The sequence below is a fragment of the Lissotriton vulgaris genome, chromosome 3_1 (assembly GCF_964263255.1).
Source record: "Lissotriton vulgaris chromosome 3_1, aLisVul1.2, whole genome shotgun sequence".
NCBI lineage: Eukaryota > Metazoa > Chordata > Amphibia > Caudata > Salamandridae > Lissotriton > Lissotriton vulgaris.
Window position 1 is genome coordinate 1521726894 of NC_141689.1, and position 15765 is coordinate 1521742658.

A 15765-nucleotide genomic window follows, 5' to 3' on the forward strand; every position below is an offset into this window, starting at 1 on the left:
GTGGAATGAGCATAATGCATGAGGACATCATGCCGAGGAGAGACTTGAAGGTACGGACCGGCAGAGTCTTTCTCGATGCCACTGACGTGGCTAAGGAGATGAGTTTGGTTTTTCTCTCCTGCGAGGGGAAGGCTCTCACGCGTTCCGTGTCCGGAGTCGCTCCAAGGAAAGTGATGACTTTGTTTGGTTCTAGTGCCGATTTCTCTCTGTTGAGGGTCAAGCCTAGGCGGCGGAAAAGATTTAGACAGGCGCTGGAGGATGTGGCTGCGGCTATCGCAGACGGTGCCTTTACCAGCCAGTCGTCCAGGTATAGGAAAACCTGGTGACCCTGTTGACGAAGGAAGGCTGCCACAGGGGAGAGGCATTTTGTAAATATCCGTGGGGCAGATTTGAGGCCAAACGGGAGAACACAGAATTGATAGTGGGTTCCTGCTACTGTGAACCTGAGGTACTTCCTGTGTCCTTTGAGGATAGGGATGTGATAGTAGGCGTCCTGCAGGTCTAGGGACGTCATGTAGTCGCCTTCTTCCAGGAGGCCCAGGATCTCTTGTAGTGTGACCATACGGAACGACTGTTTCTTGAGGAACACATTGAGCGCTCTCAGGTCGAGGATTGGTCTCCATTTCTTGCATTTTTTGTGAATTGGGAAGAAGTGGGAGTTGAATCCTTTTCCTTTTTGGGTGTGTGGAACTTTCTCTATCGCTCCCTTTTGAAGCATGGAAGTTATTTCCTGAAGAAGCAGCCGTAGGTGTCTGTGGGGCCGTTTGGCTGGTGGTGTCATTGGGGGAATTGAGAGAATTCTAGTGAATGTCCGAATTGGATAAGATGTAACACCCACCGGTCTGTTGTTATTTTTTGCCAGTTCTTCAGGAAGAACGTGAGTTTTCCTCCAAGTCTTAAAAAATGCAATGGTGGATGGGCTGGCCATTGGGATGAGTCATTGGCGGTTGCCAGCAGGTCTCTTTTGGTTTTTTCACCTGTAGGTCGATTTATTGTAGGAAGATTGACGTCCTGTCTGGCCTTGACGCTGTTGGAACTGCGTTTTGCTCTGGGTGTACGGGTAGGAGGACCTGTTCTGGTAGGATCCTCTGTATGTAGATTGTCCTCTTCCTCTGTTACCACGAAAGGACTGGTTTCTAAATTGTAGAGTCCCCAGAGCTCTGGCCGTATCTGTGTCCTTTTTGATAGTGGTGAGGGCTTCGTCGATTTTTTCGCCAAAGAGATGTTTGCCATCGTAAGGCATATCGACGATTTTTGTTTGTACTTCCTGACGGAAGGAGGTGGCCTTAAGCCAACCTTGTCGTCTCAGAACAGCGGCACCTGCCAGCTGCCTGAAGCCAGTCATGGCTACGTCTATAGCACAGTCAATCAGTTCAGAAGCCGATGTTTGGCCCTCTAGGAGAAGCGAGTGTGCCTCCTCCCGTAAATCCTCTGGTAGATTAGCTAGGTAGGGCGCGATGTCTGCCCAGAGTTGACGGTTGTAGCGGCCCAGGAGTGCAATTGAATTCGCGACCTTCACAGTCATTGCAGATGTGGTGGAAAAGCGTTTTCCAATGGTATCTAGCTTCCTGCCTTCCTTGTTGGGTGGCGTCGATAAGGGAGATGCAGGATTGCGCGAGTTCTTCTACGCCGCTTGTGTGACCACGGAGTCTGCTTTGGGGTGACCCGTGAGGCATGCTGGCGCCGATGATGTTGCTTTGTATTTTTTATCAAGCCTGGGCACTACCACTGGAAGTGAAGCTGGCGTTTGCATTAGTTGTTTGCCTTGTATCCATAGGTAGTCAATAATCGGGATTGACCTTGTCATCTTTTTCGTAGGTTCCTTAAAATCGTAGAGGAAACATTCAGTCTCCTGGGTTTCCATAGACATATGGAACCTTTTGGCCGCCCGCTCTATGAGGTTATGGAAACCACCAATGTCTACGGGTGGTGACTGCGTCAGGGTCTGAGTCGTCGTCACGGACTTCCCCCTCTTCGTGATCTCTCTCATTATCGTCAGACGAGAGAATGTCTTGTGCTGGATCTTGGTCTTTAGAAAGTACCAGTGGAGGAGGCTTATGTCGAGGTACAGGAGCATGTACCTGTGTAACTGGAGGTGCAGTTGTAGTGGTTTTCTCTGGGAGCCGCTCTTTATAGTCTTTTATGAGGAATTGTAGGTCCGAGACAATGGATGCTGGTAGGCACACCATCGGTGTTACTTGTGTGTGCACCTGAGTATGGACAGTCTGTTCCACGTGTTCCTCTACCTCTTGTTCCTCATCTGTGCTTTGGCACTTAAGCACCAATTCTGAAGGACTAGTGGCCTGAGTATATAACTCCTCATCCAGCTCTTCATCCTGCAATAAGCAGGACGGGGTCAGTTGTTGCACCTTACTGGGTGACGTCATGTCTGGTGTGATTGGCTTTTTTGTTATTTTGATTGTGACATGAGACGTCTGGGCATCCATGGCATGTGAAAGTAGTTCAGACTCCTTCCATGTGCCTGCGGTCGTCGACGCCTGTGTCGACGGTGCCGCCGTTGTAATCTCCGTCGTCGGCGGTAATTTACTCTTCGTCGAAGGTGTGCCCGTCGACGACGCCCTCGTCGACGTTGTCCTCGTCGACGACAATTTCTCCGTCGTCGACGGCTTCGTCGTCATCGATGGGATGCTCCTCGTCGACGAGGGAGGCTTCGTCGACGTTGTGGTTTTCGTCGACGAAGTCGTCGTCGATGTCTTCGACGTCGATCTCGTCGTCGACAGCATAATCCTAGTCGTCGATGGGATGGTAGACGGCACAGGTCTACTCGTCGACGATGAAGGTGTCGTTCTCGTCGTCGAGGAAGATGCCGACGATGCCGTCGTCGTCGACACTGTTGTCGTCGACGTCGAGACGGTTTTTAGCGCTGAGGTGACCATCGACGTTGTCATTGTCGCCGGAATCAGCGGCTGCTTCCTGGGGACAGGAAGGTCCTTGTCAGACACTGGTGGCCTGCCCTCTGAAGACTTTCTAGAGGCCTTCTTAGGAGGGGTGTCTGAGGGGCTAGGGGAGGAAACCCTTGGCCTCTTCAAGGAGAACTGCCAAGCACCAGAAATGCTCTCACCTTCTGAAACCAGGTCGCTCTCTGGTTTGTTCTTAAGTCTGTTCAGACATAGTAGAAGGCGTCCTTCTCGGTCCTTCAGGGTTTTGTTGGAGAAGGTTCTACATATCTTGCAGTCCTTGGCCTGATGTTGGGGGTAGAGGCAGTATAAACAAGTTTCATGTTTATCCTCCACGTGAAGCCTTTTTTTACAACAGGAAGAACAGGCTCTCAAGAGACCTTTTTTCTGGCTATCAGCCATAGCAAAGAAGTTGTGGAAAAATTTGTTTTTTGATGAAAGAAGCAAGTTTCCTGAGAAGAACTCAGGTGGAGACTCCCTAGGACAACGTGCGGTAGAAAATCTGAGAGACTGAGGCTCCTGACAGGAAGGTTCTAGAAGGAGGTAGTAGCTGATTGGTTGGTTCTCTTTACTTTGGTCCTTTTTACAAAAGGACACAGATAGGCTACCAAGGTGGGACCCTTGGGCCTACTCTGTTTTGGTCCTTCCTACATAATGACTTAGATAGGACACTAAGGTGAGACCCTTAGGCCTATTCCTTTATATGTATGTCTATAGGACATTACTTTTTATATACCGGAGGCTCCCGTCTCGACGACGGGGAATGATTCAGGCATGTGAATCTATGAAAGACCCCCAAATACTTGATAAGCTTACTTCTGATAATGCTAGGATGTTATCTAATATGCTTGCATTGGGGAAAAGTTATCCTGACCCTCTAGCCGCATTATCTCTCAATGCCGAGAAAGCAATTGATCGTGTAAATTGGCCATTTATGTTCAAAACTCTTCACTGGTTTGGTTTTGGCTCTAAATGTATTTCATTTATTTAGTTGTTGTATCTTGAACCCAGCGCATCTATTGCTGTTAACGGTCTTCTATCCCCCTATTTTAACTTACATAGAGGTACTAGGCAAGGCTGTCTGCTTTCCCCTCTTTTATTTCTTTTACCTCTTGAACCTTTCCTTGAACGCATCAGACATAACCCCCTAATAACAAGCTTTAAACATAAATCTCATGAAATCAAATTATCTGCTTATGCAGATGATATTTTGATCTAGATCTCGAACCCCTCTACCGCTTTACCCCCATTCCTACAGGAAATTGATTTATACTCTAAAGTTTCTGGATCCAAATACATTTATCTAAAACAGAGGTATTACATTTAAATTCCACCTGTTATCAATCCATGTTTTCCAACACCAATTTCAAATTGTGTCCCTCCAAAATTAAATTTTTCGGGGTTCTCCTCTAATATCTCTTACATAACTTTAATGCACTAAAACTCAAGCTTCAAACGTCATTTAATTACTGGTCCCCTCTCTTTCCTTCTTGGTGGGGTAGACTGGATTTTATTACGATGATTATTGTTCCTCTCATTCTTTTTTACTTTTCATGTTACCATTCAAAATCCCCAATTACTATTTTAAACAACTTAATTCTCTATGGATTACATAAAGGTGGTGTGAGATTTCCTAATTTTAAATTATATCATACCGCTTTTTTACTTAGGCAACTCTATGCTCTAAATAAACAGTCTCACGACTCACCGATGTCTAGATTGATTGATTTTGAGCGCTCCTTGCTACACAACGTCTTTTTTTCTGACATCTGCTCTATGTTTAATTGCTCCTTTATTCCTCATTATCACATTTTGAAATACTCCAACACTTGATGCACTCATTGTTCACAGAGGGTGCAACCTTTCAGTTCCTTACATCCTCCATTTGGTATAATAAATTCATTAAATTCCGACACAAATCATTTTACTTCAACCATTGGAAAGAGATGGGTATTTTTTATGTTAATCAACTTGTATCCCATTACTCTGTCATTCCCTTCACTGCATTGCAAGAACGTTATAATTTACCTCTCTCCTACTCTTCCCAATACTCACAAATATTCAGTATCCTACAACCATTTCTGTTGCCCAAATTTTCTTCTGATGACACCACTCCTTCTAAACCCTTTACACCATTGACCCCTTTAGCCACCTTAAATCCTGACTCCAATCCCAAAGCTTCTATCATATACAAGCTTCTGTCCACCCCTACATCTGATAGGCCAAAATCCACTTTTGAATTAGCTTGGGAACAAGACCGCTCTCTATCCCTTTCCACTAACAGATGGAACAAATGATGGCAAAAAAAATTCACTACTTCAAAAGCTGCTAACATTACTCAATCTTTATTTTTTCTCTACAATATAGCTGTTGGCACTTCATAAGATTAATCCCTTTTCCTCTTCACTTTGTTGGTCTTTTCTCTCCTCAGATGTCACATTGTTACATTTAATATTTTACTGTACTAATGTTCTTAAATTTTGGAAATCCATTTGGTCCATATCTACCAAGATATTTCTTTGTAATATACCATTATCAATTCAAAATTTATTTCTTGGATCTATGTCTACCGATTTGTCTGATGTTACACCAAGTTTGAAACTGTTTGACCTTTTTATTTCCCTTGCATTTAAAGTGATTCTAACTTGTTGGAAAGATAATTCCAAAGTTTGTACATTAATATGGTGGAACCGTATTTGTAATGAACATAGAATTTCTACTTTCTCATCATCAACGTTATCTCAGAAAATCAAATCTGATTTATTTTGGATTCCCTTCACTTCCTATTTATCCTCTCATCCTTCCATATCTTAGTTCTTTATTTAAAGTTTTCCCTCTTTTTCTTTTCTTTGCCTCTTTCTTTTTTCTTCTTTCTTCTCTCTTTCTCATTGCCTTATTTTCAAAAACTTTCTTCTAGCTTCCACTTATCCTAATATGTACCCTTATTCTTCTTATTCATTTGTTAACCATAAGATGATCTCATTTCTCCTCTCCTTATTATCTCTGAATTCGATTGTTCTTTATTATCATTTTTTTAATGTTATACACTATATTATTCTATTGTTTTATCTTATGTTGGATTGTAACTCTGGTACTTTTATTATTACATCAATAAAAATTATTTAACAACAAAAAAAAGAGTATTAGACACTACTAAAGAATGTTGTGCAAGCTGACCTGTAATAAAACTTGGGTCAGATGGTGGGGGTTTGTATTTTTGTCAACCCTAGTTTTTGTAATGCGTGATCGTGCAGGGTCCTTAAAAATATTCTTTGCATGACGCCTCATGCCTTTTAACATTGGGAGAGACCGTGATGTTTTAAGTGTAGCCCCTAATATTTCTAATAGAGAGTCTTCTTCTAAGGCTTTTTTATGTAATGTGACCCATGGTATGTTGCTGCTCTGGCTATTAACTCCTGATATGAGGTGTTGTCACCAGGAGGTGAAGTTTTTGCAGGATAGAGAGGAGGGTCTACATTGTAGACATGCCACGGGTCAGGTGATGCTTTATAGGTGCACAAGGGTGTGTGTGAGTAGAACCCTGAGGTACAATGTTTAGGGCTTCTTAGAGAAGGTATAGGGTGGAAGGGACTGGTAGCAATGTATTTTTTCTTATTTAAAGGAATTGTATATCCCGTGTCTGCTAGAAAAATAATCTTTCTTTTGGAGGGTGGTGGTAGCACAAGTTTTGTAATGATGTGCTAAGTCTCTGGATGAATATGTATTTCTTTCTGCTTTGGATCCAGTCTCTTGTGCATTGTTTCCAGAATTGGTTCTGGAAGCATTGGACGAGCAGGTTTATGTTTCAGTGCCGAGATTTTGAAAATGAACCAGGCTTTTCTTTTTTGTCCATCGGAACTGAAGTTTTTGGAGTGGTGGTGAAGTCTCGTCTCGGAGCTGGAAGGCTTTAGTTGTGCTTTCGGTGTTGAGCCGGAGGGCGGGGCTTTGGAAGCAGAATCTTAGTGCTTACCATGGCCAGATGGTAGTGGTGGGCCCGGAAGCCTTCTTTTTGGTGAAAGCAGGTTTTTGTGTGGGCAAAGGGGTTTGGGTACTCGCCATACCATGACCAGGTGAAATGTCATGGGACTCCAGTTCGATTTAGAGTTCTGACTCGGAGTCTTGGAGAGAAAATGTTTCTTATTCTTCAGCTACCAATGCTTCCACATCTTCCTGTTTGATATCTTGTTCTACAAAGATATCAGGAGTGTATTCAATGCTCTGCCTCTGCATCTCTTTTCGTCAAGCCAAACAGTCCCGCGGTTTGCTAGCGACTTAGACGCAGACACCGTATACAGGAGACTGTCATCCCCTCGAAGGTCCCCGACTCTGCCCTGGACTTTCAACTTTAACGCGGCGGACTAACAACAACTCTCAAGTCCACGATTCAATCTTGGCAATCTACCCTATGCAGAGCAATTACAAATAACACACAGACTTTTGTGCAGCTGTAAATTGTCAACATCCGGTTTCTGAGTAATTAGTGCACACCACTCTTTGCGAAGTTATGAGGTCCTGATAAGAACCCCCCAACCTGTCAGGGGTTCGAAACGCGTAGACCGTGTGTTTACACCATAAGATCTCTATTCACTAAATTGTGTACATGATATTCTTTAATAACTTCTCAGTAAATCAAACAAGTTTCTTTGGTGTACATTTAAATTTCTATTTTGTGACATTGGAATTGTAAATATTGATTTGTATGTTTGTGTTGTGTGTGAATGCGAGAATGGAGTGCTGATGTTGATCAACCACGTCTGATTGTTTTGTTATTTATACACAATTTTCAGGCTAATGTTATTTTTATCAAAATTGTTGTATGTAATGTTTGTTTTGTAATTTCCTCGATGTACTTTTGGTGAATAATAACCAACAAAAAAACTTCTAAAAAAAAAAATATGACAAATAAACAGTGATCAATTCGAAAAAATTGCTTGAATCCGCACTCAGTTTAATTCTCTGTGTGAGACAATTTAGTTTTGTTTAGTAGTATTCACGGTACTGGCATCTATTCTGTTGTTTTGTTGTTTTGAACAAGAGGCATGGTCACCAAAGATTTCAGGTGATGGATGAGTAGACAGAACTGCAGTATCCCCAGGAGCTGGCTTGTACTTCCTAGCAATAGACCTGGAAAAGGCTGGAGCAGTCAAAGGTCTTTGCCAAACTTCCAAATTAGGTTCTGTCAAAGCCTCATTAGAGGGCAGAAGAGGCTCAGATACTGTAGTACTAAGAACCTCAGTTAGAATGTTAGACTTTATCTCAGCTTAAGGTAATTCAAGGTCAAGCAACCCAGCTGCTTTCCTTACAAAAACATGATAAGGAGCAACATCCTGTGAAATCCCAGTCTTTGGAGATGAGAGTTTCCATTCCGGGGAAGTATCCAACCCACTGGCTTCCTGTAAACCTTTGAATTCGTCAACAGAGTTGACAATTTCTCCCTCCTCCTGTTCTTGCCTATATTCTTCCTCTTTAAGCAGCCTCTGCGCGTCCCTCCTAGAGCGCCGCTTCAGAATCTCGGTGGCGCCGGTGACGACGGCATTGGCGTCGATAGAGGACCTTCAGGATGAAGCCTCGGCGCTGATCGAATCAGAGGCGGCGCCAACCTGACAACAGATGGAGTCCGAGGAACCAGAGTGGAAGACCTCGGTGCCGGAAAATGCCAAGCCAGAGGCGTCGGCGTGAATGGCATGAAAGGCGCCTTTACGTACTGATGAGGTACACCCAAATTAAAAGCCAATGGCCCAAAGGGACTCGAAAGTGCACCATTAGGTTTCGAGGCGCTGACAAACATGCCAAACATCGCATTTAAATAAGGCGTTGGATCCGTTCCAGGGCCAGGAAAAGGAGGATAAGGATCCGTACCTTCCTGAACAGGTTGCACCTGAGGCCGTTCTGGAAGCTGCAGAGCCGGTGGAGACGGTGCCCGCACAGGTCGAAGACACATGAACAGGAGAAGACTCCCTGGGCGTCGGAGACCTCCTGGGCATCGCAGTACCTTTAGGCATCGTAGAGCCCCTCAACGCCGGCGACCTTGGAGCCAGTGAGTGAATCGGAGTCGCCTGTAGAGAAGGAGAAGGTGACGGAGACAAAGTCTTTCCTCCGAAGTCGCTGAGTCGGAGAAGGCAACCTCGATGCCTTGTTCTTTGAAAAACGGCACAGAGAACTATGCCTCTTCTTCACCTTCTTGTGTTTCTTTGATTTTGACGCGTACAAAGTCGACAACTTCGAACGTTTTCGACCCCTCTTCTCCTTCTTTGCTTTAGCAATGAAGAGCTTTGTCTCACATTCTTTTAAAGCTTTAGGATTCATTTTCTTGCAGCATCGACACTCTTCGACGTCATGGTCGGAAGACAAACACCAAAGGCAATCATTGCGGGGATTAGTCATCGACATGTGACCACCACACTCCCTGCAGGGCTTGAATCCGGACTTCTTAATAGTAGCCATATCCGAAAAATTAGAGGAAACAAAGTAATCACCAAGAAAATGGAGAGTCCCTAGAAAAAACGTTACATGTGGACGGCCAGGAAAAAAGGGAACGGACGTCAGCACGCAGAGGCGGTCTTCTTATGGCTCTGATTACGTCATATGGAGTCGCGAGCGGAGCCGTGCTATTAAGACGGGGAAACATCCTTAACAACGAAATTCTAACAACAACTTACCTTTACAACGAATTCTAAATCACGACGAATCTCGAACAACGAAGACTTCAACCACGAAGACCACAACCACGACCGGCACGTCACTCATCCTGCTTCCCACGAAGACCGAGGAAGACCGGCACGTCACTCATCCTACTGCTTCCGGGCATTTCAAAGCAGAGCAATGTTCTCAAAGAAGCTGATTCGTCACATCATGTCCGTCATCTCATCTCCGCTAGTCAATCTGACATACTCTATGGTACTGGCTCAGTTTGACGTAAAAGAAGGAGTCATATTTAAGTACTCTGTCACGTCTAATCACTTTCCAATGGTAATCTTAGGCGGGATAAACTGTAGTAGACATGTTGTAATAGAAACCTGAAAAGATGTAAATTAAAGATCTTAGTCGCTGCTCTCAAGGATATGTTTCTTTACCTTAATGGACTCGCTTCACGTATCGATCAATGAGCATACTTATTTTATTAACAGGTGGCGCATTCACTTGAATTTTTGTAAGGGCCATAATGAAAGTACGATGCGTAAACAGCATTAAATTGATAAGCCACACATCTTTAAAACCGGAAAGACAGGCGCTCTCATTTTTTTCTCAATTCACAGTTAGTAGCGAAGTTTGCTTTTCGTCCAGGCCAAATCTCCCAGGCTCAAGGCAGTAAGCAAGTGGTAACACTAATTTTGCCACTGTAAAAAGTGTGTAGTTGCAAAGAAGCTGATTAAAGGAGCTGATTCGTAACGTCATGTCAGTCATCTCATCTCCGCTAGTCAATCTGACATACTCTATGGCACTGGCTCACCTTTGCTGCAAACAGGATGGCGTATAACCAGGAATTCTCTAAGCTCCCACCCACACGGATTCGGCAGTGTTGTCTCCTGCCTGGTGGACTATATGGAGTGTGGGCAAGCAGTCTACTACTCATCATGCTTTCGTTGTGGGAACAACGTCATAGGGAATGCTCAGTTTTTGAAAGGTAGGCAGGATTTTCTTTAGAAACTTATAAGGTGTTATGTTAAAAATATATATAAAAAATGATTTATTATAACATTCTTTTTTAATATATCGTAAAGGACATGATTAAATAAAAGTACATAGTGGCATACTTTGAAAAAGAGAAATGTAAAGAATGTTAGTGCTTCAGGAAGTTGTTGTTTAAATAGTAGTGGTTTACCAATGCTCGTTGTTTAGCCTTCGTGGTTAAGGAAGTCATGGTTTAGGCAGTAGTTGTTTAGTTATAAAATCATTAGGACGTACTAGTCGACGTGGGAGAGCTAGGACAAGAATTTCCACAGAATGCTGGCGCAGGGGGTATTCAAAATGTGAGGAATCCATAGGCAGATGTATCCATCAGAAAAAACAGTTTTTATGGCTGTCGCATGGCGTTGAAAACATTTCTCTGCCATATGTCTGCAATAGACTCCAATACATCACCCACACTGAAAATAAATTAAAGTAATACATAGTTAAAAAAAATCTGTTGGGAATTATTCTAGGTCATCAGAGCAAAAGCAAAGCTGGCTCTATCAGGGGGCCCCCTTCAAGGCTAGGGCCCAAGGGCAGAGCCCACTTTGCCCGTGACGTAAAACGCCTTTGCTTGCACCTTTCACACACTTTAGGAGAACACAGTGTTGCATAGAATTAACGATATTGTAATTTTTGTTGGGTTTCCTATTCTTATGATTACTATTATACATTTTTTAGATGCTGAGCTGCTGTCTTGGAGACCTGGATGTTTAGCCCCAGCTCCTGGTAACTGACCTGAAAATGTGTGATTCTGGGCAGATCACTCACTTTCCCTGTGCTAAAAATTGTAAATGTGTGGAATGTGATACAATTGTAAAAATAATGTAATTGAAATGTGAAAATGCGCACTTGATATACATGATCTACTACCTTCTCTTAACACTCTCATGATCGACAACACCCTGTAGCCAAACAGCTAGTTTTCTGCTGAATAGCTATCCATACATGCATAATTATTTTTATTATTATTGTTGTTTTATTGTTGCTGCTGCTATTTTATTATGCACTTTTTTATCATAACTTTTCAACATGCTGCATAGCAGCTACTATGCTCTACAACATAGTTTTAATACACTGCCAAAGCCAATAGCTCTGGCTAAACACGTATAAGGGCCCAAACGCGAAACCTATTGCCTATGCCAATGCTTGCTAATATATTGGTACAATAAGCTGCAAAAAGAGGGAGAACTACGGACATTTTACCTTCATTTGCTATCATTGGTTAAGTCTTGCATTGGCCAAGATGTTGTATAGATAATTTAAGATTTTGTTAAAATTATATAATATTTTAACAATATAGGGACTTTCAGCCAGCCCTTTTCATCCATTAGTTTTTTGTTGTGTATTTCACATGTGTGTTTAAACCCACTACAGTGTACATCATGAGGCTATGGGTCAGCCCCCTTAGCCATTGCCTAACGTCACCAAATCTGCATACAAAGAAGTTCCTCCCCAATGCCATGGATCACAATGGCAATGTGTAGGTTGGTAAACCGACAGCTATCCAACTTTCTCGAGGAGAATGGCCGGTTGAGGGACTCCCAGACGGGATTCCGACCGGGTCATGGAACAGACACGGCTCTGCTAGCAGTGGTAGAGGAGGCCAGAAGCACTTTGGACGCAGGGGGGTCAGTGGCAGTGATCCTCCTGGACCTTAGTGCGGCCTTCGATACGGTCAATCATGGAGTGCTGATACAACGCCTAGCAGAGTCAGGTGTCACAGGAGTGGCCCTGGAATAGTTGGCCTCCTTTCTGGAGGGGCGTACCTTCGAGGTTTGGGAAGGAAACGCAAAATCTCCTCCCCTCCCACTTCACTGCGGGGTGCCGCAGGGCTCATCCCTGAGCCCCACGTTATTCAACGTGTATATGGCACCCCTGGAGGGTGTGGTGTCTCCGTTTGGCTATGCGGATGACACCCAGCTAGTGGTGGGTCTGACACAGCTGGAGAAACAGCCTGAGATGCTCCACTCATGCTTGGGAGAGGTGTTTGATTGGATGTCCAGGTCATCGCTCAAACTGAATGGCTCAAAAACAGAGCTGATGATCTTGGGCCAGTCAAGTTTCGCCCTCTCGCCGAGCAGCTGGCCCAACTGCATGGGTACTCCGCCTGACCCAAAGAAGGAGATCAAGAGCCTGGGGGTCTGGCTGGAGCCGGATTTGTCCTTTAGGACACATGCGAAGAAGACCGCTGGCATGTGTTATGGAATGCTCCGGTCGGCCCGTAAGGTTCTTTCCCTGTTACCAGAACTCTCTCGGAAGCTGTTACTCCAAGGTCTAATCATCTCGCGCCTGGACAACAGTAATGCGCTCTTTCTCGGAGCGCCGGAGTCAACGTTCAAGATCCTGCAACAAGTGCAGAATGCGGCAGCAAGGTTGCTGCTGAACGTTCCTGCCAGGCAGTCAGCCAGGCCCGCTTTAAAAGCACTCCACTGGCTCCCTATCCGAGAGAGAGTCACCTTTAAGGCCCTCTGTATTGCCCATAAGAGCATACAGGGGACAGGACCAGCCATCCTGAAGGATATGATCCGGCCTTACAAGCCTACAAGAGCTCTACGCTCTGACAACAAACACCTCCTTCAGACGAAGAGAATTAGGAGAGCTCGTTCAGGCGGCAGGAGCTTTTCCATCCATACAGCGCGGGCCTGGAACTCCCTCCCACTCTCACTACGTTCTGAACCAAATCTTCTCAGGTTCCGGAAACATTTAAAAACCTATCTATTCCCGGTATAACTTTAGCTCTTTTGCTCTGCATGTGCAGCTTGCTCTAGGTCTCTATAAGCGCTGGGATGCCCCTGGGTAACCGTGCGCGGTACAACATTCTTTAATAATAATAATAGGTTTTGAGATAAAAAAGTATGTCTGGTTTTAGCCAATTTGTTTTATACTGGTAAAGGCCTGGCTGCTCCACAAACACAAAAAAAGATTTACAAAGACCTTGACAAAAACTGGTGACTCTGCCTATTCTTTATTATTATTTTTTTTTATCCCACTTTTTTGGGATACTTGCACACACCACATGGTAAGGAGATGATCTATTCTAATATGCCCACAGCGTCTCTTTAGAAAAAAAGAAAAAAAAACTTGAGCAACACAATTAATATAACTGCTATATGGAGTTTAGGTCTGCAACTTCAATCCGTATTCAAGTCAAAGAGATTCTACCATACCCTCGCCTTGAAGAAATCATGTTTTACCAACGTTCACATGAAATAAAGTTCAAATTAATCATGTTACAAAAAACACATTTTTCAGGTGATTAAACCATTCTGCAGTCGCATCAGCACCAAAAAACATTTCCCACACATAATGACAAAGAAACTACCCAGTTGATGTAAAGAAATGATCTGAGACTTGAGTACCTTTTATAAAATATCATCCCAGGGATGCTAAGAAAAACAGTTAAGATATCCTATCATACTATACAAGCTGTCATAAGATAAAACGTAATATACATTCTACCATACCATACCTGCCTTAGAAGAGCCAGGATAAAAAGAGGAAGCAGCTTCAGTGAGATGGGCGCTAGAAGCGTAGATTGCGGCCGATGTGAAAGTGTTGAGCTGTATGCTGATAAGGAATCTACAACAGCATTTAGCAGGGCATCTCTAGCATCAGATAAACTTGATGAAATTGAACGATCAACAGCTTTAAATCAAAAAAGAGAAAAAGCATTGCTTTGTCACATAAAAATCATGTTTGTGGTGCTAAAAATAAAAGAGCACTTCACAGGTACACCTTGATGGATAATTTCTTAACTGTAGGTAATTCTAATTTGTTGAAATCTACTGCCCATCATAAAATAATGCTCCATTCTAATTTTGTTGTTTTAACTGTAGACAAAAATTATTTTCTTTTCAAAAAAGGTTTTGCACTATAATCAAACCTCTCCAGAAACTTGGTGTATAAACCAAAATCTCTCATGACAGCTTAAATAATATGTCAATGAAAAATGTGCTTATCTAGTGCTACGTGGTTAGGAAAGGAGAGAAAGGCAGTGACAAGAATGGCCTTTGCGGAACAATAACAAACATCAATGGTAAATTCAGCAGTCACTAACATGACTGTGCTCTAATCGAGCATGCTTCAATCAAATATCGGCATATAAAAAAGGATGAAGACAACTTATCTTAATAGTAGAGAAAGGGAACCTGACAAGGAATGTATTGAAACAGAATACTCAAAATATATGCGTGGGGAGAGAACTCTACAGTGAAAATAGCATACAAAAAGAATACAATACAGAAGGCCCAAGGTACTATGTTTAACAGTGTGTCTTATGTTAAACCATTACAAATTTCTTCATTTGTATTTCAGCATTTCAGGCAAAATAAAAAATGTAGACACTTCTTAAGAGAATATCCTTCTTCTTGGGTACCTTATGTAGCTTATGGTGGATAGCAACATATACACTAGAACCTGACATCTACTACTGCCCTTGCTCTCCCCACATACTTGCCTTTCCCATTAACAGTATCTCAGAATGTTCTATAGCAACACCTTAATAATAAAAATAAATGTAGAAAGCAGTGCCCTTCTCTTCGCATATGGAGAACAGCTGCTATTAAACTCCCATGGATGGCGCTTTTTCAGCCTTCAAAGAAAATGTTAGGGGTCTCTGACAAAGGCATAACTTTATTAACTCAAGATCTGAAAAGATCTGTTGTGAACTTTACAGAACGAGTGTTAGCCCCTAAGAAGAAAGATAATAAAAGAAGGGTTACGTCTTGAGTTCTTAGTGCATGCACCTCTGGTGCTTGTACTAGTTCTAAGTGGCTGTAGCAGAAGTCTGTTTATCTTCTGCAACATTTATTGATAGCTCAAACGTCCCTGTTGGAAAGTAAATGTCTGGTGATAAAAAATTAAAAAAAAAAAAGAACTGAAGATCAAGCCCAAGGGAGTTAGCATATCAATTGTCTCATTAAGTCAATAGAACTCAGTCCTGAAATGGCAACCGCCTGGTCACCCCGGACTCTAGCTTTGAAAGTTTTTCAGAAGCCTCTTGTCTGGTGCTTGTAATTTTAAAAAACACTGTCATGTTGTCCTCACAGATCAATTGCATGAAAACATGAACTGATTGCAAGCAATGCCAAATAATAGTATTTGGTTGGATACCTAATTCTCACGTTATACACTTACCTAAACGTGCATTGTTTTATCCCAAGAGCTGTCCTTA

General features: G+C 43.0%; 1 protein-coding gene across 4 annotated transcripts in view; it reads right to left on the reverse strand.

Moving 5' to 3' along the window:
* Positions 1-15765, reverse strand: part of SEC24B (SEC24 homolog B, COPII component) — a 764077-nt gene that overhangs the window by 185976 nt on the left and 562336 nt on the right. For all 4 annotated transcript variants that reach the window (XM_086962000.1, XM_086962001.1, XM_086962003.1 and 1 more), the window contains one exon: positions 14062-14237. In XM_086962000.1, the coding sequence (XP_086818126.1) occupies positions 14062-14237 (176 nt within the window). The remainder of the gene's footprint in view (positions 1-14061; positions 14238-15765) is intronic.